A 12,563-nucleotide genomic window follows, 5' to 3' on the forward strand; every position below is an offset into this window, starting at 1 on the left:
TTTCTGGTGCTATAGTCTTACAATATAAACATTAGCTATAAACTGTACAACCTGATGCCAAGTAGATGTCTTAGGTTTGCCAGGATCCGATCTACTGAGATGCTTACTGCCCACAGCTCTGTGTCCCACCGCTTACAGGAGCTCTGGCGGCTTGGGCTTTAAAAAAGGGCCGCTTTGCACCTGTGCACGCCACACGTGCACGGCGCCACGACCACGCCCCCCTTCCTTCCCTGCCGACCCTGCTGTAAAAGCGCGCCCCGTGGCCGGGGCGAGGGGGGAGAAGGGAGACCACTTGAGGACTGCGTGGGACCCCTGGACTACGTGGGATCCCCCCCTTTCAGTGTATGTGGCAGAGCCTGCAGCGGAGGAGGTGAGCAGCTTCACAAACCAGCTTCACTGAGCGTGTATCCTGGAAGGCATGTTAGGGTCCTTTCACACTGGGGCGGTTTGCAGGCGCTATTGCGCTAATAATAGCGCCTGCAAACCGACCCGAAAGTGCCGCTGCTTTACGGTAAAAAAAGTCCTGCTAGCAGCATCTTCGGAGCGGTGAAGGAGCGGAGTGTATACCGCTCCTTCACCGCTCCTGCCCATTGAAATCAATGGGACGGTGCGGCTATACCGCCGGCAAAGCGCCTCTGCAGAGGCGCTTTGCGGTGGTTTTTAACAATTTCTCGGCCGCTAGCGCGGGGGTAAAACAATACAATAGCGGCGCTTTACCGCCGACGCCCGCCCCAGTGTGAAAGGGCCCTTAAGTAAAACACCAGGTATATCTCTTACTCCCTCTAGTGGCGGAAACTAGGTAAGAAATACTACTACTCACAGAAGATAATTCATTAATGTGTAAACTTTTAATCTCTTAAAATATTTCGTAACATTTCTTAAGACACAGTTTTTTAAGGTTTAAACAAATCACTGAATTTACGGCCTACCACAATATGTTGCCCCTTGTATCTGTTCAACTTGCACAGTAAGGTTAGCTAAAATCCAGTCTTGGGTCTCATTCATACATCCTACATGACCATGGTGCAGCAAGTATACTGCAAATACCTTCACCCGGGATCTCAGATGTTCTAATATCTGCTCAGCCTGTACACCTGAGTGATGGGCTGAAAAGAGTCAAGGCTGTCTGCTGCTGTAAACATGTATCCACCTGTATCTGCACATCCAGTGGTTACCTGCAGATAGGGATACTTTTTTGCCCTTGGATAAAATCTCTCTGCATCCAGGGTCAGAAATTTGTCCCTAACAGCAGGTAACCACTATGACCCATGGTTTAATAGTGTGTCGCTCAGGCTCAATCAATGTAGGGAGTAATGTAGATCAGTGGTCATCAACCCTGTCCTCAGGGCCCACTAACAGACCAGGTTTGCAAGATAACTGAAATACATCACAGGTGATATCATTTGCTGCTCAGTGATTGCAGTATTCTAGTCTGCATCTCCCCAAGGTAATACATAAAACCTGGCCTGTTAGTGGGCCCTGAGGACAAGGTTGATGACCACTGATGTAGATGATACCGAATGTGCTGCGGGAGTGCTGGCAAGGGATGGAGCATATCCCAGCTCCTGTAGTCACTGAAGGGAAGAGAGAAAAAAACATCCCTGGTGCCACACATCCACGGAGTCCTATGGTAATGTAGTAGTGATAGGAGAGACTACCTCAGCCTGGGTTCCCACCAGGCCACACCCCAATGTGTTTTGCTTTGTCCCCAGGAGCTTAAACATGGGGACCACTGGATGTACAGATACATGTTAACAGCAGTGGCTCTTTTCAGCCCATCACTCAGGTGAACAGGCTGAGCAGCTGACAAAAATTGGAACATCTGGGATCCTGGCTGGAGGTATTCATGGTAAATTTGCCATTCCATGGCCATTTGGAACATATGAATGAGATCTAAAGCCAGGTTCATATGGTGAGTTTTTTTTAGTTCAACCCAGCGGGCTGAACGAAAAAAAACTAGGGGGCTTAGGAGGGGCTTGCTGTACTAATGAGTACACTACCACACCACAACTACGTGCATTGCGTTCTATTCAGTTGAATGGGGATCATTTTTGCTGCGCTGCATTGCAAAGCCTCAAGGACCCACTCTGCTGTCACATGTTTTTATCATACCTCCCCCAACATAAAAGTCTAAATGATGCCTTTGAGTTTGAAAGACCTGAACCCCCCCCCCCAAGGAAAAGAAATTATCTACGGCCCTGTCGCCACTGTTAGCCTCTTCTTTGTCACTACCACAAACATTGGTATTATTTCAGACGATACCAAAAACATCAGATACATTGCTGAGCCCATGCCTCTATTAGCCCCATACCCTCTTCCAAAAGGTGGGGAGGCACAGTTTGCCACCTTCACCCTGAGCACTGGATGACCTTGTCCCAGCACTGCTATACACAATTGCACAAAACCTTTTTTAGAGCTGATTTAACTTCCTTATTTCGTAGTGTATAAATCAGTGGATTCAACATTGGTATAATTATTGCATAAAATACAGCAAAAAGTTTATTTATCTCAGGAGATACCTCAGATTGAGGTTTCATATAAGTGGCCATAGCTGAGCCAAAGAACATGGTGACAACAATTATATGAGAGCCACAAGTGGAAAAGGCCTTTCTTTGTCCTGCAGAAAAGCTTATTCTAAAAATGGCTCTAAGTATTTTAATATAGGTAATGATAATAAAATTAACAGGTACAAATAAAACAATGATACCACAAACAAAAACCACAAGTTCAACGATTTTAGCATTCCTGCATCCCAATAATAAGACTCCTGGTAGTTCACACAAAAAATGGTTAATTACATTATTTACACAAAGATCCCCATTTAACGCTAGGGATACAGGAAGACTAGATAGGAGAAATGAACAAATTAATGCTCCTGCAGCTATCTTTATACACAAGGATATGTTGATGATTGTAGAATAGTGTAAAGGGTAACAAATTGCTATATAGCGGTCATAGGCCATTGTGGCTAAAAGAATACATTCTGTTTCTCCAAACGAAAGAGCCATGTACATTTGTGTACCACATTCTGCGACCAAAATATTCTTTTTGACTGACAACATATCTCTCAGCATCCGCGGTATAAGTGAGGATGAGTAGCAGATGTCCAAGATAGATAGATAAGTGAGAAAAAAATACATTGGAGTGTGAAGAGTGCTGTCAGTGATCGTAGCCAAGATAATAAGAGAATTTGCAATTAAAATGATCAGGTACATGATCAAGACTATCACAAAAAGCATGGTTTGTATATTGGGATTACTGGAGAGTCCAAGAAGGATAAATTCTTTGATGATTGTGTCATTTATCCAAGCCATTCTGTAAAGTAAAAAGTTACAAAAATAATATTTATTACACTGGACAACAAAGATTTTGCTTCCTTAATACTTTTTGGTGCCTGTGACAGACCCAACCGGGACAGGGGCTTTTGGAGGGGACTAGGGGCAAGCCTCCTACCCACTGATCAGTGGCGGTGCATCCATAGAGGGCGCAGGACCGCCGCCCCCTCTCTCCTGCACCCGTCAATCTTCAATAGATAGATTCATGCATTGCATGAATCTATCTATTGTCGCCGCTGCCGCCCCCTATTCAGATTGCCTGGCCCCTTGTCGTGTGCCGGGCAATCTGAATTACAGCGGTGGGGGTGTTTTGGAAGTGCCTGATTATAGCCGTCTGCTCTAATAGGCGTCCTGATTAGAGCTGTAGGCTCTAATAGGCTTCCTAATTGGTAAACAGCAGGAGCACTGCCGTGCGTTCGCTGCTTATATAGTGCTGTGTTAGGGAATCAAATAAATCGCTTCCCTAACACTGACCTGCCTCTCAGCCAATCAGGTGCACCGGGTCTGGTTACCTGTCACCTGACTGGCTGAAGCGACAGGCGCTGTGATTGGACGCCAGGCGTCCAATCATAGCAGAAGAGGACGGGAGAAGACATCGAGGACTCGGAGGGAGTGTCGAGGACAGCGCTGACCCGAGACAGGTAAGTGCCAGGCGGGGGGGGGGGGGCACACTGGCAGCAATTGATGGGGCAAACTGGTGGCAATTGATGGGGCAAACTGGCGGCAATTGATGGGGCACACTGGCAGCAATAGATGGGGCACACTGGCAGCAATTGATGGTTACAGTTGCTGCGTTTGATGGCACAGTGGCGGCAATTTATGGGTACAGTGGCTGCATTTGATGGCACAGTGGCTTCGTTTGATGGCACAGTGGCTTCGTTTGATGGCACGGTGGCTGTGTTTGATGGCACAGTGGCTGCGTTTGATGGCACAGTGATGGCAATTGATGGGCACAGTGAGGCTGCAATTGATGGGGTTTTTTTCAGTTTGTTTGCGCCCCACCTAAAAATTTTGAGCACCAGCCGCCACTGCCACTGATTATGGCCCATGAAGAGACTGGGGTCTTTGTCTGCTTGTTCTGGTCAGAGCATGGACAAGAGCTCAGTTGGTTGGGTCTGTCACAGTGCCTCTAATAGATCTTTGGCCGGTAATCACCAAATTGACCTGTAATTAACATACTGTTTTATAGAAACCTTCTGTTTTTGCAATTTGCAATACCTGTTGGCTATGCTGTGTGTAGGCAGGTTGCATTGCGTTCTATTCTATGCCTATACATTAGGCACCTAGGCAGACTTCTGCCCAGGCTGGGAAAGGGGTTTAATTTGTTTTGTTCTGTTCCTGGGCTTTTTAGAACCAGCCTACCCATTCTGTGATATACACAGTGGTGGCCCGTCCATACAGGGCGCCGCCCCCCTAATCCATGTACTCGGCCCCTAATCTACATGCAGGGTGCCGGACGCATGGATTACAACTGGGTTTTATTTTTTTTTTTTTTGAAGCATGTAATTAGAGCCTGAGGCTTTATTTGCCTTCAAAAAAGGGTGGTCTCGAGGCGCAGAGCACTGTGCCCTGAGCCCACCCAGTTATGTGACCAGGTACGTAGACCGCCACAGAGCGGCCGCCCTGCAGCAGTATATGGGCAGTCGTTAAGTGGTTCATTTAATCATTTACCGAGAAAATTTTGACCAAAAAAATTACAACTTCCAAAAACTTGCCATGTCTCTTACTAAATACATTGGATTGTCTACTTTCCAAAAAGGGGTAATTTGGGCTGTATTTGTACTGTCCTGGCATTTTAAGGGCATCAAGAAACAGTACATCAGGATGACAGAATGTAGAAAATATCCTTTTTTCAAAATTTGTAGTATTTTTTTCATTTATATCACAAAATAATTAAAAATCCAGTGGTGATCAAAAATAAATGTGTGAAAAAATGCTAAAAATGTAATCTGCGGAAAGTGTTGCATGATCGTGCAATTGCCAATTAAAGTAGCACAGTGCTGAATAGCAAAAAATGCCCTGAACATGAAGGGGGCAAAACCTTCTGGAGCTTAAGTGGTTAATGTAAAGAAGACCAAGATTGACTTCATCTCAGACTTTAGTAAATCAGTCTTGTTTGATCATACTGTATATGCACAAACTTCTATTAAGGGGCTGCATTTGCCCAGGTCTCCTGCTGAGTGCTTTGTGTCTCAAGACTGTGACTGCCATGATCTCCCGGTTGGCACCCCTCCTTTTTTTGTTTTAAATCTCCCCTGTCAAACCACAGTCACTCGTACATGTGTACTCTATCATCGGTGAAGCAAAATTTCAAAACTATATTGCAGGCCGCAGTGTCTGATGTGAATTATTATTATTATTAATATTATTGCAGGCCGCAGTGTCTGATGTGAATTTTTTTAATTATTATTATTATTATTATACAGGATTTATGTAGCGCCAACAGTTTGTGCAGCACTTTAAAATATAACCACGTGACCTCCGGAAGTTTTTACCCCCTTCATGACCAGGCTATTTTTGCTATTCGGAACTGCGCTATTTTAACTGACAATTGCACGGTCATGCGACACTGTACCCAAATAAAATTTATATAATTTTTTTACACTAATAGAGCTTTCTTTTGGTGGTAGTTGATAACCTCTGCGTTTTTTTATTTTTTGTGCTTTAAGTGAAAAAAGACCAAAAATTTTGAACAAACAAACATTTTTTTTACTTTTTGCTACAAAACAAATCCAATAAGTGGGAGGGATATTTGGGGGTTTTCATTTACAGTATTTGCAGGGTTTATTAGTTTTTTGTTGATAGGGCCAATTTTTTGGGTTATTTTTTGCAGCAGTGTTTCCTTTTTTTAAAAATTTAGCTTTTTTTAGGGGTGCTATTTTCAGGTTTTTATTTTATTTATTTTTTGATAGGGCCTTTTTTAAGCATGGGGTTCTCAAACTGACCATCTGTTCTTGGAGCAACCCGTGCAGCCTTTTGTCACAGAACACACGCTGCATCATTTGCAAGAAATTGTAAGATCAGTGTGCACCAAAACCACTTTATATCAATCAAATCCATCGCAGCTCTCTATTTCCATAAATAAAATAGAGGCTCATACCAGTTAGACCTAATATCCATGATTAAAATAGTCTTGCTGCTGACCATTCTAAGACTCCTCTATCCTCTACAGTATCTTAATTCCCCAGCTTGTGCTCTTTGTCTCTTGTAAGTTTAGGCCTAGCCTTGCTATTTAACCCCTTCCTGCCTAAAGGTAAAACAAATCTTAATGCCTAAGCACAATTTTACAACTTTGACATGTGCTAGTAAAACCGTATATATCATTGAGAAAACTGGCTTAAAATAGTAAAAAAAAAAAAAAAAAAAAAAAAAAATGTAATTTAGCTGTATATTTCTTGCTACTACCATAACCTTCCACCAAAGAAAAGCCCAAAATAAATTCTCCTTCTCCTGATGATCACACCACATATGTGTATGTTATTTGTTGTTTGTACCCATAGTACGGCCAGAGACAATGGTGTGCATTTTAATTTCTTTTTATCTTACCTAAAACACACTAAGTGCCGATTCACACAGGGGCAACACGACTTCAGCGCAACTTTGCAAGGCGACTTCAATGTGGCTTCAACGCGACTTCAGCGTGACTTTAAGCAACTTACAGCGTGACTTCAAGTCGCCTCCAAGACAGGCGACTTTGGCTGTGGCCAATCACAGAATAATAAGCTCTCTGGGAGGGAGGGGTTTGCCTGGGTAAACTAATTTCTTTTCCTGTAAAGTCGCTTCAGTATAGATGGAGATCCGACTTGGAGGCGACTGCCATTGAATTCTATGGGTACAGGTCGCTTAGAAGTCGGACTGAAGTAGTACAGGAACCTTTTTTGAAGTCGGAGCAACTTCAGTAGTGTACATTAAGACGCTCTCATTGGCTATAATGCATTTCCCAAAGTCAAGCGACTTGGGGTGACTTGAGGGCTGACAAGTCGGATCCCAAGTCATTGTAGTGTGAACCGACCCTGACAGTAACTGACACCAATAAAAAAAAAAACATAAAAAATGAAAGACGCAAGCATTCATTAGTAGACAATCATAAACAACTAGTTACAAGAGAAGAAAAAAAAACTATAATGCAATAGCGGATTATCAACCCTCTAGTCAATAAAATCCCAATAAAATACATTTACAATTTTGGTTGTAACATGACAAAATGTTGAAAATTTCAACTGGTATGAATAACTTTTCAAGGCATAAAAAAACAAAAAAAACTATAATGTAATAGCAGATTATCCCTCTAGCCAATAAATCCTTTATACTAAAATGACATGTAACATCACATATTAAATGATGAACAATTCCAGTTATATCATTATGAAAACATATTCATTTAATTAAAATGTTAACAAACCAAAAAGGTAAGCCACTTTCAGGAATATGGCATGCCTCAAAGATCAATGGGCTGTTTTAAAGAGATATTTTGTTTTATGTAGCTGCATTAAAACAAGAATAGCTAATTCCTTGGGATTGTATGTCCCAAATGAATAATTCCACTTTGAACTAATTATTTATCTGAGCAGGTGCCAGAAATGACTTACAAACATCTAAATTATCTAGTATTACTTTTTTTATTGAGATCATGTAATATAATAAAATAAATAAATCAAATCTTCTCCTTTGTTTTCTATTACCTGACACTGCTGTGTCATCTGTGATCTTTGAATTCTTGTAGCTCTGCCTGTATTCTTATTTTCTAGTAAATTTTGATAGCTTCTCCCTCATTAAAAATGTCCTGCTGCTGGCCAATTTTACACTGTGGCATAATTCGGGCTCTCTTAATTCTTAGTTAAAGTTTGATAAAAATTGACCAGCAGCAAGAAAGATTTGCATCATCTGAAAGAAGGATAGTATCAATGAACTACTGGTCAAATTGGGCCTTTCATCGCTCAATGTGTCGCTGCTGAAGATACCTGAAAAAAGCTTTATTTTCCCAAACTAAAATGTAGCAGATTGGATTGCTGCTACGGTATGTGAGCCAAAAAAAAATCCAGCCATTGTACACTGTACTAAAAAAAAAAAAAGATATGCGCTGTCTTGTGTGTATAAAATCAATACAAAATATATATACAGTATCTCACAAAAGTAAGTACACCTCTCACATTTTTGTAACTATTTTATTATATCTTTTCATGTGACAACACTGAAGAAATGACACTTTGCTACAATGTAAAGTAGTGAGTGTACAGCTTGTATAACAGTGTAAATTTGCTGTCCCCTCAAAATAACTCAACACACAGCCATTAATGTCATAACCGCTGGCAACAAAAGTGAGTACACCCCTAAGTGAAAATGTCCAAATTGGGCTCAAAGTGTCAATATTTTGTGTGGCCACCATTATTTTCCAGCACTGCCTTAACCCTCTTGAGTGTGGAGTTCACCAGAGCTTCACAGGTTGCCACTCGAGTCCTCTTCCTCTGACGACATCATGGAGCTGGTGGATGTTAGAGACCTTGCGCTCCTCCACCTTCCGTTTGAGGATGCCCCACAGATGCTCAGTAGGGTTTAGGTCTGGAGACATGCTTGGCCAGTCCATCACCTTTACTCTCAGCTTCTTTAGCAAGGCAGTGGTCATCTTGGAGGTGTGTTTGGGGGCATTATCCTGTTGGAATGCTTCCCTGTGGCCCAGTCTCTGAAGGGAGGGGATCATGCTCTGCTTCAGTATGTCACAGTACATGTTGGCATTCATGGTTCCCTCAATAAACTGTAGCTCCCTAGTGCCGGCAGCACTTATGCAGCCCCAGACCATGACACTCCCACCACCATGCTTGACTGTAGGCAAGACACACTTTCTTTGTACTTCTCACCTGGTTGCCACCACACACGCTTGACACCATCTGAACCAAACACGTTTATCTTGGTCTCATCAGACACAGGACATGGTTCTAGTAATCCATGTCCTTAGTCTGCTTGTCTTCAGCAAACTGTTTGTGGCCTTTCTTGTGCATCATCTTTAGAAGAGGCTTCCTTCTGGGATGACAGCCATGCAAAACAATTTGATGCAGTGTGCAGCATATGGTCTGAGCCCTGACAGGCTGAACCCCCACCACTTCAACATCTGCAGCAATGCTAGCAGCACTCATACGTCTATTTCCCAAAGACAACCTCTGAATATGACGATGAGCACGTGCACTCAACTTCTTTGGTCGATCCATGGCGAGGCCTGTTCTAAGTGTAACCTTTCCAGTTAAACCGCTGTATGGTCTTGGCCACCATGCTGTACCTCAGTTTCAGGGTCTTGGCAATCTTCCTATAGCCTAGGCCATCTTTTTTTCAGATTCTCAGAGAGTTCTTTGCCATGAAGTGCCATGTTGAACTTCCAGTGACCAGTATGAGAGAGTGAGAGCAATAACACCAAATTTAACACACCTGCTCCCCATTCACACCTGAGACCTTGTAACACTAATGAGTCACATGACACCGGGGAGGGAAAATGGCTCATTGGGTCCAATTTGGACATTTTCACTTAGGGGTGTACTCACTTTTGTTGCCAGCGGTTTAGACATTAATGGCTGTGTGTTGAGTTATTTTGAGGGCACAGCAAATTTACACTGTTATACAACCTGTACACTCACTGCATTTTTTTTTTTAACAGTAGATTTTAATGGACAATTCAGCATTACAGAACAATCGGTTTGTAGTGTTACAATAGCATACAGGTATAAACATCAGTAGTTCACGTTTCCCTACAGGGAGTCACCTCCCAGCAAACAGTATCAATCCCAGGTGTGTCAATCCCCTCTCTGCCTTTGGTAAGTGTTCCCGACCATTGTCATTGCAGGTCTCATATACCTCCGAACATAGCATTCGAGTAACAAAAATGGTCAGCATGAAGAAAAAGAGGGGGGTGGGGTGGGGGATGAGAAGGGGGGAAGGGCAAGAGGGGGGGGATAACCAAAGGATATTCCAATCAGCAGTACTCATGGGGGGGAGTAAGCTCGAATATTAACCACAAGCATCAATCCATGTGGATCACACTTTATCAAACTTCCCCGGGCATTGTCTGCTTTCATATGTGAGCCTGTATAGGGGCAGCACCGAGTTCACCGTGCTTTGCCAAGAACTGTGAGTAGGGGGTTCCTCCGACTTCCATTTAGCAGTATCTCCCGTCTGACATAGTACAGCGAGAAAGTCAGGCATAGTTTGCAGTATCTGTCCCTGTGGATCTACCTGCACTCTTGCTCCACTGATGTCACTCAGAGTGGAGACAGCAGCCGCCCAATAGGGTTGAAGTTTGGGACAGGACCAGACCATGTGCCAGAATGTTCCCACCTCTTGTTTGCACATTTGACAGCTTGGATCTCATTGAGAGTAAATACGGGCTAATTTCTGTGGGGTGTAATGGGCTCTATGTAAGAACTTGAGTTGTGCAAGTCTATCTCTAGCTGCAATCATGGTGGGAAAATATTTGAGGAGAGACACTCCCCCCATTCTTCCTCCCCCAGGGAAGGAATGTCGGCCCTCCATCTATCCCAGGATTTAGTTAGTTTTGTGTCATATGCTACTGTTAGATATAAATACAGGGAGGAGAGAGGCTTCCCCATTACACTAGAGGTCAAAAGGCACTCGATAGAGTCTGACTCTAGTAAGAGGAATATCTGAGGTCTGCAAAGAGGTTGAAGCCACAACAAGCCAGGTGGGCGCTCTTTTTCTCCAGGTTTTCTTTCCATGTCACATGACGCCCAGGCTCCAGGAACACTAAGCCTGACGCTCTGTCTCGGATGTTTCACAAATCCAGAGAAAATCCAAAGAAATCCTCGCTCCTGGGAATTTTTTCCTGCTTCAGGAAAACCTACTTTCCCGACTCAGACAAGCTTTCGCAGGGCAGACGCCTCCTTCTGAACCAGAACTGCAGGTCAGAGAAGGGCTGCTTTGGCACGAGAACAAGATCTACATTCCTGAAGGCCTACGAGTATCTGTTTTAGAACTTTGTCAAGACCACGCACTAGACGGGCATTTCGGCATAACCAAAACCACCGACCTTAGGTGGACTCAGTTAAGGGAAGATTGTAAAAGATTTGTAGATACCTGCACTACTTGCATCAGGAACAAGAGTCATTAAACCAAGGCCTGGGGGCTACTAAAACCCTTGCCTGTCCCAGACAGACCATGGAGGATATTATCCATAGACTTTATTATTGAGCTACCCCCCGGCAGAAGATCATACCACTATCTTTGTGGTAGTTGATCGTCTGTCAAAAATGGCACACTTTGTTCCAATGAAAGGCACTCCCTCGGCTCCTGAAACAGCACAGGTATTCATTAAAGAAATCATCAGACTTCACGGGGTACCAGATCGGGGGTACAGTTCACCTCCCGATTCTGGAGGGCTCTCTGCGAGGCCCTGGATATTGAATTATCATTTTCTTCCACCTATCATCCCCAGACCAATAGGCAAACTGAGAGGACTAACCAAACTCTTGAGCAGTATTTACGCTGTTTTTCCTCTTTTGCACAAGATGACTGGTTTTCCCTGCTTCCATTGGCCGAATTCGCCTACAATAATTCCATTCACTCTGCCACCAAGCAGACCCCATTCTTTGCCAACTTTGGCTTTCACCCTTCGTTTTTACCCAATTCCCTCCCCGAATGTACGGTGCCAGCAGTTCAGGAGAAAATAAACTTCTTCTCTTCCAATAACCAACTTTTGCAGGAAGCGATGACCAGGACTCAGGAGCACAACAAAATAACTTTTGACAGGAAGAGACGAGGTGAATTAGTACTGGTGTGACTATCTACAGTGAACTTAAGAATGGCATGTCCTTCGAAGAAGCTGGACCCCAAGTTCTTAGGACCATTCCTGGTTAGAAGGAAAATCAACGAAGTGGCTTAGGAACTGGAACTCCCAGATTCACTAAAGATCCATCCAGTATTCCATGTGTCACTATTGAAACCTTCTATTTCCAATCCTTTCCCAAATCGAAGTACTGCTCCCCCTGACCCTGTCATTGTAGACGGGGGGGAGGAATTTGAAGTAGAGGCTATCCTGGACTACAGGAGGAGAAGAAACCAGAACCAGTTCCTGATTAAATGGAATAGGTATGGGAACCCGAGGGGAACATCCACGCTAAGAGTCTGATACAATCCCTTAAAAGGGCCCATCCCGAGAAGTTTGCCCGAATGGGAATCCGGAGGCTGCCCTTTGGTGGGAGGCAATGTTATGAAGATCCTGCCAGTAAC

At 43.6% G+C, this 12,563-nt stretch overlaps 1 protein-coding gene across 1 annotated transcript; it reads right to left on the bottom strand.

Annotated features, from left to right (window-relative positions):
- Positions 1 to 2,384: 2,384 nt before the first annotated feature.
- On the bottom strand, positions 2,385 to 3,314 carry LOC141111690 (olfactory receptor 2K2-like). Its single transcript, XM_073603838.1, has one exon. The coding sequence runs from the start codon at positions 3,312 to 3,314 to the stop codon at positions 2,385 to 2,387; it is 930 nt and encodes a 309-aa protein (XP_073459939.1).
- Between the last annotated feature and the right edge of the window lie 9,249 nt (positions 3,315 to 12,563).

This window comes from Aquarana catesbeiana, linkage group LG11, assembly GCF_042186555.1.
Source record: "Aquarana catesbeiana isolate 2022-GZ linkage group LG11, ASM4218655v1, whole genome shotgun sequence".
NCBI classification, from domain to species: Eukaryota; Metazoa; Chordata; class Amphibia; order Anura; family Ranidae; genus Aquarana; species Aquarana catesbeiana.